Source organism: Muntiacus reevesi, chromosome 19 (genome assembly GCF_963930625.1).
Source record: "Muntiacus reevesi chromosome 19, mMunRee1.1, whole genome shotgun sequence".
Taxonomy (NCBI): Eukaryota; Metazoa; Chordata; class Mammalia; order Artiodactyla; family Cervidae; genus Muntiacus; species Muntiacus reevesi.
This window is the reverse complement of record NC_089267.1, coordinates 42,658,555-42,672,771: the sequence shown is the minus strand read 5'-3', so window position 1 is coordinate 42,672,771 and position 14,217 is coordinate 42,658,555. Positions and strand designations below refer to the sequence as shown.

The following is a 14,217-nucleotide window of genomic DNA, read 5'->3' as shown; positions in this document are numbered from 1 at the left end:
GCAAAAGTAGGAAGCTAAGAGATACCTAGAATAACAGGCAAGTTTGGCCTTGTAGTAAAACTCAGTAGTAGCCATAGGACTGGAAAAGGTCAGTTTTCATTTTAATCCCAAAGAAAGGCAATGCTGAAGAATGTTCAAATTACCATACTATTCCACTCATTTCACATGCTAGGAAGGTAATGCTCAAAATCCTTCAAGCTGGGCTTCAGTAGTAGGTGAACCAAGAATTTCCAGATGTACAAGCTGGATTTAAAAAAGGCAGAGGAACCAGAGATCAAATTGCCAACATCCACCGGATCATAGAAAATGTAAGGAAATTCCAAAAAAACTACTTCTACTTCTGCTTCACTGACTATGCTAAAGACTTTGACTGTGTGGATCACAGTAAACTAAGGAATATTCTTAATGAGATGGGAATACGAGACCACATTACCTGCTTCCTGAGAAATGTGTATGAAGGACAAGAAGGAACTGTTAAAACTGGATATGGAACAACAGACTGGTTCTAATTGGGAAAGGAGTACATCAAGGCTGTACATTGTCACCCTTACTTAATCTTTACTTAACTTACACCCTTTACTTAACTTACATGCAGAGTACATCATGCAAAATGTCAGGCTGGATGAATCACAAGTTGGAATCAAGATTGCTGGGAGAAATATCAACAACCTCAAATATGCAGATGATACCACTTTAATGGCAGAAAGTGAAAAGGAACTAAAGAGCCTCTTGATGAGGGTGAAAGAGAAGAATAAAAAAGCTGGCTTAAAACTCAATATTCAAAAAATGCAGATTATGGGATCTGGTCCCATCACTTCATGGCAAATAGATGGGGAAATGTGGAAACTGTCAAATTTCATTCTCTTGGGCTCCAAAATCAATACAGATGGTGACTACAGCCACAAAATTAAAAGACACTTGCTCCTTGGAAGAATTGCTATGACAAACCCAGACAGTGTATTAAAAGGCAGAGACATCACTTTGCCAACAAACGTCCACATAGTCAAAGCTTTGGTTTTTCCGTAAGTAATGCAGAGATGTGACAGCTGGACCATAAGGAAGGCTAGGCACCAAAGAATTTATGCTTTCGAACTGTAGTGCTGAAGTAGACTGTTGGAAGTCGCCTGGACAGCAAGGAGATCCAACCAGTCAGTCCTAAAGGAAATAAAGCATGAATATTCATTGGAAGGACTGGTTCTGAAGCTGAAGCTCCAATACTGTGGCCACATGATGGAAAGAGCTGACTCACTGGAAAAGACCTTGCTTGGGAAAGACTTGCTGGGAAAGAGTGAGGGCAAGAGAAGTAGATGACAGAGGATGACATCTTTGGATGGCATCACTGACTCAATGGACATGAGTTTGCGCCAACTAGGGGAGACAGCGAAGGACAAGGAAGCCTGGCACGCTGTAATTCATGGGGTCACAAAGAGTCGGACATGACTTAGTGACTGAACAACAACAAGAAACAATCTAATATAAGATGATTAGACTATATGAATATTACTTTACCCAGTTTAAACTTCTTCCAAGTTAAGTCACTGATCTAAACAATGTCATTTTTCACTTCCCAACATGTGAAATATCTTTCATATTAAACAGAAAGATCACAGAATCCAAACTTCATCACAAACTTCTCCAGCTCATTATAAAATGATAATTTCTTACCAAGCCACCAGGTCTCAATATGAGTTAAATAGTTAATTTAACTTTTTAAAAAGTTAATATAATTTTATATTGTGAACTTACTAATTCAAAGCCCTGTCAACCTACTTAGTTTTGGTGATTATAAGAGTATACTTTCATTCAATGTCTTATTTAGCAAATAGCTGTGATTTCTCTTTTACATTTCTCTTTTACAAAGATAGCTCACTGATAACTATCTTCGCTTTCAATCATAAATATATACGAAGCAAGATAACTCACTTATTTAGTGAAATACAACACTATGTGCAAAAACGCCCTCATTAAATATTTATCTTTAACAAATATTCCTATATCAGTTAGACAAAAGGCTATCCATTTTTCCCAAAGTACGCTAAAGAACATCTCAATTGTTGCTAATTAATAATACATATTTGAATTATTTTAATTAAAATTTCATTTAAAATGGCCAAAGTTACATCACATTGTGAGTTAAGAAACAAAAAATGATTCACAAATGAACGAACAAAATAAAGACAATCTGCAAAAAGTACCATTAAACTAAACTGGCAGACAGGGATGATTTGTATTTGAGGTCTTTTTAAGAAACTAACCTGGTAGCTGTGAGACAGTACAATAAATAAACATTGTATTTCTTCTGCCCCTCTCCCCACGTTCCTGGCATGAAGTTCCTAAAACCCTTACAATTTCCAAACTAATAAGGACACTAGGAGCATCTTTCGCTCTCACATTGGGTCTGTGACCACAGTTCCTGACACAGAGTTCCTAAATCCCATGGAACTTCTTGGGTGAAACCAGTATCTTTAGTTGTAATGACGCAACTTATAGGAGACTGGAATGCAAAAGTAGGAAGTCAAGAAACACCTGGAGTAACAGGCAAATTTGGCCTTGGAGTACGGAATGAAGCAGGACAAAGGCTAATAGAGTTTTGCCAAGAGAACACACTGGTCATGGAAAATACCTCTTCCAACAACACAAGAGAAGACTCTACACATGGACATCACCAGATGGTCAACACCAAAATCAGGTTGATTATATTCTTTGCAGCCAAAGGTGTAGAAGCTCTATGTAGTCAGCAAAAACAAGACTGGGAGATGTCTGTGACTCAGATCATGAACTCCTTATTGCCAAATTCAGACTTAAACTGAAGAAAGTAGGGAAAACCACTAGACCATTCAGGTATGACCTAAATCAAATCCCTTAGGATTATACAGTGGAAGTGAGAAACAGATTTAAGGGACTAGATCTGAGAGACAGAGTGCTTGATGAACTATGGACGGAGGTTCGTGACACTGTACAGGAGACAGGAATCAAAATGATCTCCATGGAAAAGAAATGCAAAAAGGCAAAATGGTTGTCTGAGGAGGCCTTACAAATAGCTGTGAAAAGAAGAGAAGTGAAAAGCAAAAGAGAAAAGGAAAGATATTCCCATTTGAATGCAGAGTTCCAAAGAATAGCAAGGAGAGATAAGAAAGCCTTCCTCAGCAATCAGTGCAAAGAAATAGAGGAAAACAAAAGAATGGGAAAGACTAGAGATCTCTTCAAGAAAATTAGAGATACCAAGGGAACATTTCATGCAAAGATGGGCTCAATAAAGGACAGAAATGGTATGGACCTAACAGAAGCAGAAGATACTAAGAAGAGGTGGCAAGAATACACAGAAGAACTGTACAAAAAAGATCTTCATGATCCAGATAATCACGATGATGTGATGACTCAACTAGAACCAGACATCCTGGAATGTAGAATCAAGAAGGCCTTAGAAAGCATCACTACGAACAAAGCTAGTGGAGGTGATGGAATTCCAGTTGAGCTATTTCAAATCCTGAAAGATGATGCTGTGCAAGTGCTGTACTCAATATGCCAGCAAATTTGGAAAACTCAGCAGTGGCCACAGGACTGGAAAAGCTCAGTTTTCATTCCAATCCCAAAGAAAGGGAATCCCAAAGAATGCTCAAACTACTGCACAATTGCACTCATCTCACATGCTAGTAAAGTACTGCTCAAAATTCTCCAAGCCAGGCTACAGCAATAAGTGAACCGTGAACTTCCAGATGTTCAAGCTGGTTTTACAAAAGGCAGAGGAACCAGAGATCAAATTGCAAACATCTGCTGGATCATCGAAAAAGCAAGAGAGTTCCAGAAAAACATCTATTTCTGCTTTATTGACTACGCCAAAGCCTTCGACTGTGTGGATCACAAAAAACTGTGGAAAATTCTGAAAGAGATGGGAATACCAGACCACCCGACCTGCCTCTTGAGAAACCTGTATGCAAGTCAGGAAGCAACAGTTAGAACTGGACATGGAACAACAGACTGGTTCCAAATGGGAAAAGGAGTACATCAAGGCTGTATTGTCACCCTGATTATTTAACTTATATGCAGAGTATATCATGAGAAACGCTGGGCTGGAAGAAGCACAAGCCAGAATCAAGATTGCCAGGAGAAATATCAATAAACTCAGATATGCATATGACACCATCCTTATGGCCAAAAGTGAAGAGGAACTAAAAAGCCTCTTGTTGAAATTGAAAGAAGAGAGTGAAAAAGTTGCCTTAAAGCTTAACATTCAGAAAAATAAGATAATGGCATCCAGTCCCATCACTTCATGGCAAATAGATGGCGAAACAGTGGAAACAGTGTCACACTTTATTTCTGGGGGCTCCAAAATCACTGCAGATGGTGATTGCAGCCATGAAATTAAAAGACGCTTACTCCTTGGAAGGAAAGTTTTGACCAACTTAGACAGCATATTAAAAAGCAGAGACACTACTTTGCCAACAAAGGTCCATCTAGTCAAGGCTATAGTTTTTCCAGTGGTAATGTATGGATGTGAGAGTTGGACTGTGAAGAAAGCTGAGCACCGAAAAATTGATGCTTTTGAACTATGGTGTTGGAGGAGACTCTTGTTGAGAGTCCCTTCGACTGCAAGGAGATCCAACCAGTCCACCCTAAAGGAGGTCAGTCCTGGGTATTCATTGGAAGGACTGATGATGAAGCTGAAACTCCAATACTTTGGTCACCTCATGCGAAGAGTTGACTCACTGGAAAAGACCCTGATGCTGGCAGGGATTGGGGGCAGGAGGAGAAGGGGAGGACAGAGGATGAAATGGCTGGATGGCATCACCAACTCGATGGACATGAGTTTGAGTAAACTACGGGAGCTGGTGATGGACAGGGAGGCCTGGCGTGCTGCAATTCATGGTGTCGCAAAGAGTTGGACACGACTGAGTGACTGAACTGAACTGAATGAGGCAACTACTACTGGGTTTTTGGATGGGGGCTGGTTACTATAAAGACAAAGTAATGATTAGAAGCCTGGAATTTTCAGCTTCAATCTCCATTCTCCAGAGAAGGGTAGGGGCTGCAAATGGAATTAATGACTAACTCATCTATGTGATGAAACTTCCATACAGAAAACAAAAACATGGGGGGTTCAGTAAGCTTCCAAGCATGCACTCACATACACGTAGTACAAGGGTGACACACCCCAACTCTATGGCAACTCCTATACTCTGGATCCTTTCACACTTCATTCTATGTATCTATTCATCTAGTTGTTCATCTGTGTCCTTTATTATGGGCTTCCCAGATGATGCTGGTGATAAAGAACCTGCCTGCCAATGCAGGAGATGTGGATTTGATCTCTGGGTTGGGAATATCCCCTGAAGATGGTCACAGAATCCTTTAATAAAGTGAAAAAGGTGAAAGTCGCTCAGCCATGTCCAACTCTTTGCAACCCCATGGACTGTACTTTCCATGGAATTCTCCAGGCCAGAAGAGTGGAGTGGGTAGCCATTCCCTTCTCCAGGAGATCTTCCCAACCCAGGTCTCCCGCATTACAGGCGGATTCTTTATCAACTGAGCCACAAGGGAACTGGTAAACAAAAGTAAGTGTTTCCCTGAATTCTGTGAGCTGTTCTAGTAATCCAAATGGCAGGTGATCATGAAAACCTCTGATGTGTGTAGTCAGGTAACAAAAGTTGTGGGTAATCTGGGGATCCACTATTTGCAACTGATATCTGAGGTGGGGGGCAGTCTCCTAGGACCGAGTCCTTAACCTATGGGATCTGATGCTTTCTCCAGGTAGACAGTGTCAGAATTGAGTTAAACTATAGGACACCAGATGGTGTCCTAAGTGTCCTAGCAAAGAATTGCTTGGCGTCAGAAATAAAAATTCATACACTTGGTTTCTGAAATGTTGTGAAAAATGGTAGTATGTCAAAGTAAAGGAGAAACGCAGGAGGAGGACTAGGTTTTGCCAAGACAGCACCAATGCAACAAATTCTAACACAGTACTAATTACCAATGCTCACTGTCAATTCTAACAGAGATGTTTACAGACCAAACTGGCCAAAACAACTGATTCCGTAAGATATCTGAAAGGTATCTTTGTAAGTGGTGAGGCTGTACAGTTTAGCAAAGCAGTTTTAGAACTTGTTCTGGCCATGGAACCCTTTTTCTTACTGTTTCCCCTGTTCCACTAATAACTCTGTCATTTTTAACAGCTAAATTGGAGCCCAGGATCTGCTCTTCATTAATTAGTAAGGATATAAGTCCTGGTTCTTCTAGCTAGCAAATCACTGAACATCAAATTTCTTATACATAAAATGGAAATATACCTACATCACAAGGCTACTGTGAGGTTTAAAGGAAATAATGTATTTGAATATTCCACAGCTTATTAGAAGCTTCTTAGATATGTATTAAAGGTGAACATAAAAAAAAAACAGAGAAACATAAAAATACAAAAGCTTCTGATTACTAGGAAGAGTGGAAAATAGGGCAAACATTTAAGCAGAAAAAAACAAATAAGTTTTCTAATGCAGGAAAACAGGATAAAGATATTATGAGGAATTTAAAAAAAGAACCATCATTATCACCACCATCATCTCTACTATGTGCCAGACACAATGCTTGGCAGTATGCTTACAACATCTTAACATTTCATTCTCACAACAATTCATTAAGATATTTACTATCATTTTTCAACAAGGAAATTAAATATTGACTAGACTATAAATTAAACATAGGATGAGATTTTGTCTGTGTTAATCATCATTTGTAGCAAATGGCCTAGTGGATAGCAGGCACTCAAAAATATGTATTGGCCAGATGGGTGGATGATGAAGAGAAACTCCAAAAAGTCACCTGCTGGAGACACACAGTCAATGGTGATGTCTGAATTTAAACCTGAGTCCAGCTAACTCCAGAGCCCACACTTACACTCAGTACGTTTTAGAAGGTCCTCATCATATAAATCGATTAACATAAATGACTAATAAAAGGAAAGCATTACGTTAAGCTGGAATTCAATGAATCTTAAAGACAGCATCTAAAGTAGTCTCAAAGGTAAAAGAGAATAATAGAAAAATTATCAAATGGTATACTGAGTAGGACTGTTTAAGAAAGACTTAACAGATAAATAAATCCAGGAAACCAACCTTGGACCATGAATGTAAGGAACGTTTGAAGCAAATAGTACAGAGTATGATTCTGAACTGAAGTATGTGAAAAGTACGAAGGAAGACAGGAATAAAGGGCAGACATAATGGATTTGACAATGTAGCTGATTTACAGAAGCAGCATCAGGCTGGGAGGAACAAAACCCAGTTGCACACAGAGGTGAGAGAAGATCATGATCTATTCTAAGACCATCACTGTATTAAAAGTCGAAGTAAAAAGAAAGCTACAAAGGAAGAAAGTACCCAAACTAGAAGTGTGCCAAATCTGTAAGTTAAGAAATAACACATTAACTATTTTTAAATGGCTGTTTAGTCCTAACTGGGGTGACTAACCATATACAAATAAGTGGAGGTGCAGGAAAATACCATAAAGGCATTAACTTCATGGACTTAGTTATGAGCCACTAAAACCACAGAATTGGAAAGAACAAAGAACTGAACTGAGGGGGACAGTTCAGGGAGAAAACTTTATAAAGAATCATGAGGGTTGATTCTTTATAAAGTTGATTTTTCATAAAGAATACTGCCGGGTTGAACAGTAGCCTATACCCAGTTTTGTAAATTAAAGCTTTGTAAACTACATTCTTGATACTTTTTTATGAACATTTTACATGTATGACTAGTCTAAGCAATCATTTTATAAAATTCTAGACACAAAACCCCAAATCCACTTAAGTCAGTCTCTATTTTAGCCTCTTTAGACAGACAAAGTCTCCTCAGTTAATTGCCCTAGTCCTTTAAAACAAAACAAACAATGACAACTCAGCAAGTTTTTAGAACATCTTAACACTGACAAAAGGCATCAACAAAATAAACTATTCCCAGAAAAGTCTAAAAAGAGACAAAGCTGACAGATACTGTTGCCTATTGATTTGTGTGTATTTTTAAACACTTACCTAAGCAATTTATGACCATTTGTTGTGGCAACTTCAGCAAGGCTTGTTAGAATCTTTAAATACTGGCTTTCACTTTGCTGAGACAAATGCTCCAGAACTTGCCGTAACTAAATTTTTTACAAATAAAAAAATATAATTACATAATAATCCAATAAACTTTGTCAAGAAATGAAGTACTTAATAGCTTGGTAAGTATCCCAAAGCTCAATTAGTTGAACCAAGTTCTTTACAATTATCTGGCCTTGCATAAAATCAAAAGCTTATACAGAGATAAGATGACATAAAATCTTTGTTCAAAATCACCCAGTGAAAAAGTATAAATAGATAGACAGAAGTCACCAAGTTTTTTTATGGAAATTAATGCCAAACTTCTAAAATGTAAAAAAAAAAAAAACTTAAACTGTATAGTGATTCAAAGAGTAGAGTAATACAAATACAGAGCTCAGTAAACTGGTGATTACTAATCATAACATGATATTCCTTCTTAGGTTCTTTTCCTCTACCTATGGGAAATATTCTAATTATCTTAAGAAGAGATCAAAGGTGCAGAGGACAGACGACTCACAGGGCCAAATATTAGCACAAAGTTTATTAATTATTATGCAATTCATACTAATCCTATAAGCAGATAAGCCAATTCAAGTTATTAAAGTACTTACATAATAAAATTACTAAACACATTTGTAAAATGCCATATACACCACATATGAACAAAGCTTGTTCATTTATAAGCTATTCAGTTCAGTTCAGTTCAGTCGCTCAGTCGTGTCCAACCCTGTGACCCCAAAAATGGCAGCACGCCAGGCCTCCCTGTCCATCACCAACTCCTGGAGTTTACAAGCTATTAGCATAATTATATTACCATGTTTTCTCGGAGATCTTCATTCTGTGTCATTTGAATAATTGTCTGGAAAAGCCGAGGGTGATACTGAATTAATACTTCACAGGTCTCTCCATATCCACCCTAAAAACAAGATTTAAAATTATCTAGGTTTAAAAACAAAATTCCTAAAGGAAAACGTGTTTCTTCTACGTATAAATTTGGTACCAAATATGTGAGTTTTCCACACCCAGCAACTGTCCAGTTCTCTGTGGACACTGACTGGGTATCCCACCGTTTAATTCAATTATGATACTAACTGCCTGGAGTTAGGGCATACTACACAGTAGGGAGTCAGTCCTGCAAGAGTGCCCCCAATTCAAAAGCCAATCACAAGTCCACATCACCCATACTTTGACTAACCTATAAGTAAGGTGCTCCCAAGACCTACTCCTCGGGTTTAATAATTTGCTAGAATTGCTCATGGAATTCAGGGAAACACTTCACTCACATGCTTCCTATAAAGGCTACAACTCAGGAATAGGCAAACAGAAGAGACGCACAGGGCCAAGTATGCAGGAAGGGGCCCAGGGCTTCTCGCCCTCTCTGGGTAAGCCACCCTCTCAGCACTTTGATGTGTCCACCAACCCAGAAGCTCTCTGAGAACCACACTGTTCAGGGTTTTCATGAAAGTTCCATTACACGGGCATGAACGATTAAGTTACCAGTCACTGGTACCTAAACTCAGTCTCCAGCTCAACCCCTCCCCCGGAATGGGAGAGGAGGCTGCCTCCGACAACTCGGATGGCTCTTCTGCAACCAGTCCCTTTCCTGAAGCTACCTAGGGCCTTTCAGTCACCGGTCATCTCATTAGCACACAAAAAGACATTCTCATTACTCTGGAGATTCCAAGGGTCTTAGAACCTCTTGTGTTAGTAACTGGGATATAGGCAAATATATATTTCTTATACTATCACAGTTCCTTTTAAAGATCATATTCTTAACGGAGTAACAATCTTTGCACCCATCCTCTCACTTGAGGAAAAAAAAACAACGATCTTACCTGTCCCAGTTTCTATTACAAAGTAAAGTGAAGTGAAGTGAAAGTCGCTCCGTTGTGGCCGACTCTTTGTGACCCCATGGACTATACAGTGCATGCAATTCTCCAGGCCAGAATACTGGAGTGGGTAGCCATTTTCTTCTCCAGGGGAACGTCCCAACCCAGGGGTCGAACTCAGGTCCCCTGCATTGCAGGTAGATTCTTTACCAGCCAAGCCACCAGGGAAGCCCAAGAATACTGGAATGGGTAGCCTACAATAGGAATATACATTAACAACATACCTGTACACATAAATCCAGAGGGGTTACTCCGTTTTTATCTGACAGATACTTGGCTCCTCGTAACAGAAGAATCTGTGCTGTGTCTCTCTGACCATGACTGTAGAGAAACAGAACCAAGTTAACATGTGATTCTTTTTAATTCTTTTTATGTCTTTCTCAATAAGTTATGGACAGTTAGTATCAATCAACAGAGGATGACAATTTTGACATACTGAGAGGAAGATCTGAACTACAACCTCAACAGTTAGAAAAACTTACCAATGTCAAGTCATACTTTAATAATGTAGATAAGAAACTGACCTAGTGAATCTTAGAACTGAACTTGGGACTTAGAATAACTCATAACATTTTGATATAAGTTGCTGCTACTCAGGCTTATGCTATTTTTTCCTTTCAATCACTTTCTTCTCAATTCTAGCCTGACCTGCTTTCCACCACAAAGATCCAAGTCTCCAGATTTCTTAGTCCAAAAGAATCTCAATACAAAAAACAAGTGTACGTTTTATGACACTTCATTACTTGGTAAAAAATAAAAACAAAAGAAGAAGAAAGACAAAAATCAAAATAAATAAATGGGAGGAGATTAATTAGCCAAAAATACTATCTAATTTCCAACCTTCATTTTATCAGCCCATTCAGTCTGGTTTCTGCTGACAGCTATTCAATCTGACCTACAACGAAAAATTCTTATCCACTAAACTCTAGATTTCATTATTTTTAATAAGATTTTTTTTTAATTTAATGTTTTTGGCTGCACTAGGTCTGAGTTGCTGCTTGGGCTTTTCTCTAGTTGTGGTGCATGGGCTTCTCACTGCAGTGGCTTCCGCTGTTGTGGAGCACAGGCTCTAGAGCACTCGGGCTTCAACGGTTGCTGCACATGGGCTCAGTAATTGCAGCCCCCTGGCTTTAGAGCACAGGCTCAGTAGCTATGGCACACGGACTTAGTTGCTCCAAGGCACGTGGGATCTTCCTGGACTAGAGATCGAATCCATGTCTCCTGCACTGGCAGGCAGATTCTTTACCACTGACCCACCAGGGGAACCCCTGAAAGCGGAAGTGTTAGTCACTCAGTCGTGTACGACTCTTTGTGACCCCATGGATCATAGCCCACCAGGCTCCTCTGTCCATGGAATTCTCCAGGCAAACATACTGGAATGGGTAGCCATTCCCTTCTCCAGGGGATCTTCCCAATCCAGGGATTAAACCCATGTTTCCTGCACTGGCAGGCAGATTCTTTACCACTGAGCCACCAGCAGAGCCTCTAGGTTTCATTATTTAAAGCTACTTTTACAAAATGCCCAAGGAAGTCATATAGTTTCAAAGAATATCTGATCAAACAATTTTATTTTGTGGATGAAACAAACTACTACTCAAGAACAAGTTAAATTCAAACTCATATCTCTGGTTTTCTATACCAATACTCTTCCCACAGTACCTTTACCTAAAAAGGTATGTTATTTCATAGAGATAAAGACTATACAGATTCAGTTCAGTTCAGTTCAGTCACTCAGTCGTGTCCAACTCTTTGTGACCCCATGAACTGCAGCACACCAAGCCTCCCTGTCCATCACCAACTCCCAGAGTTCACCCAAACCCATGTCCATCGAGTCGGTAATGCCATCCAACCATCTCATCCTCAGAAACTTAAACAGATAAAAACAACCTATTCTTGTCCACAAAATGACACTGCATAAAGTATAAATGAAATTAATTTCGAAAACAGCATCCTAGTATTAACCTGGTGGCAGATATTAAGTGTATCACTCTCTTGAAACTTGATTATAATACTGATTACCTTCCTTAAAACAAATATCAATAGATAAAAAATAACTTAAGAACAGTATCTAATTTACTCTAAAAAAGCAGAAAATCAAGAAACCAAGTAAAACAGCAATCCCTCCAAAAGCAACAGAAATTACTTTTACTAGTCTACATTAAGAAAAGTCTTCATCAAGCATCATTTCAGTGGAGTTCTGGCCAACACATTATGTATTTTATAGTTAACAGTAATTATTTTACAAATAACACTGCCCTATTCTGCATAATACCTAAAAATAAGGACTATGAGAAAAGAAACTAACTCAAGCTTACTTAAGAAAACAATGATTTTCTTTGCTAGAACCCAAGGTTTGCAAAGAGTCAGACACGAATGAAGTCACTTAGTACTAGTACTAATACTAAGGTTATGAAAACTCCAAATTTACAAAGCTGTTCTGTTCGACTTTAGTGACATTTCTTTTACAATTATTCACTACCTGGGTCAGATGAGCAATCTTCCCAACTGAACTGTAAAGTTCTTGACAATAATTTGTTTCATAGCACCAAGCAGGGCAATTGGCTTATAACATGTACTCAATGTATATGCTGAGTTATATGACAGGCTCTAATTTTAGATTACCATTCATTTGACAAGTGAGCATTAAATAAGGTACTGAGCTACCAAAAAATAACAACAAAAAACCGTGAATGATAATTTATTTAGGATTAATTTCTTATCACATATAGCAACAAGAATAATTAATATCAAGGAAAAAATATCACTATGAAATTCTTATGAAGCTGGAGTAATTTCCAAAACTACATTAAAATCTCATCTGTAACCAGGTGGCATTTCATTTCAAAAGTAAGTTAAAAGAAACAATTGCTAATAGTACATAAAATCTGAATAACCTCATTAGGGTCACAAGTGACTCATGTGAAAAAATTGCAAAGAAGATTATCCTGTTATAGACTTGTCAAAATGCTGCATGAAAGATTTTTCAGTTCAAATAACTACAAACATGTGCTCAATAACTATTCTTTACAATTCAACTTAATTTTTTATACTGATTGAGATAACTCCCTTCAAGAAAGTGCCAATGTATTTTATGGAAACTAAGAAGTTGGCAAAAATTTAACTAATAAGAAACCTATAGTATTTCTAAAGCATTCAGAACTGATTTCTCAAGAACTTTCAGGTTTCCAACTTTAGACTCTTGTAGTGATACAATTTGGAAACTTGGCTAATTTGCATATAGTACACATATCACAACATTTTTTGGAACTGCTGATGAAATAAAGAGGCTGTATTTTCTATATTTTCTAATAATGGTTCTTTCCTATTCTAAAAGTTTGCAATTTTGAGTCTATGGACTGTTTTATGTAGCTACTTTGTGGTGGACTTCCTAACTGAAAGGAGTTGCCTGTAAACCAGGTTCAGAATCTTACCTGTCTCACTTTTATTACAGACCTCCAAAATGCCATAAAAATCTCTCTAATTGGCTGAATTTATATAACCCCAGCTAAACCTTGCTTTCCTTAACAGAATGAAAGTTATCTGCAGTTACAGAAACTGTTTGAAAATCACTACACATCCAAACCTTTATTAAAAAAACGAAGTTAAGGGAATGGGAAGTATTATGCCTGAATACAAAACCAACCTAATCATTTAAGGATCTGAAGCATTTGCAGATACCATATAAAAGTCTTAAAAACAAAGGGACCTGAAGATTTGGACAGGAGAAAGTCAATGTGTGCTTATAGTCCAAATGTAATTCTCGTACAAAATACCTAGAGACGGAAAGTAGCCAGGAGACAGTTCCTGTCATAGTTTTAGTTCAAAAGCAATCTCAAATGACTCACTCACAGAAGTATTATTTTATTAAATAGTGCTCAGAATTAGAATAGAATACAAAGGAAGAGAGAAAGGCTTGCCTGTACTATGGGATAAGAGTCAAATTTCTTAGAAAAACCTGCAGAGCAACGAAACTGAATGAGGACCAAGCAACTCTGTGCTCACTGAGTGTGGGAAAGTGTGCTAGGGCTTAGTCAGCACCTACCAACTACTAGGTGTAAATCCTCCGCAGGGTGCCTTAAATAAGCCATCTCATTTAATTAGCACTATGGCTCCACAAGGTATATATTGCTATTTCCATTTCAGAGAAACAAAGCTTCAGAGGTCAAGAAAGTTGCACAGTTTTGGGGCTGTGATTTAAATCCCACCTCCTATATAGTTCAATACGTTCTCAATTAAAAAAAAAAAAAAAACCTGTTT

The 14,217-nt window shown here is 38.2% G+C and overlaps 1 protein-coding gene across 3 annotated transcripts in view; it reads right to left on the bottom strand.

The window, feature by feature from the left end:
- HACE1 (HECT domain and ankyrin repeat containing E3 ubiquitin protein ligase 1) overlaps window positions 1–14,217 on the bottom strand; it is a 115,980-nt gene that overhangs the window by 64,312 nt on the left and 37,451 nt on the right. For all 3 annotated transcript variants that reach the window (XM_065911530.1, XM_065911533.1, XM_065911531.1), the window contains 3 exons: window positions 10,185–10,281; window positions 8,886–8,987; window positions 8,024–8,130 (listed from right to left, as the gene is read on the bottom strand). In XM_065911530.1, coding sequence (XP_065767602.1) covers window positions 8,024–8,130; window positions 8,886–8,987; window positions 10,185–10,281 — 306 coding nt within the window. The remainder of the gene's footprint in view (window positions 1–8,023; window positions 8,131–8,885; window positions 8,988–10,184; window positions 10,282–14,217) is intronic.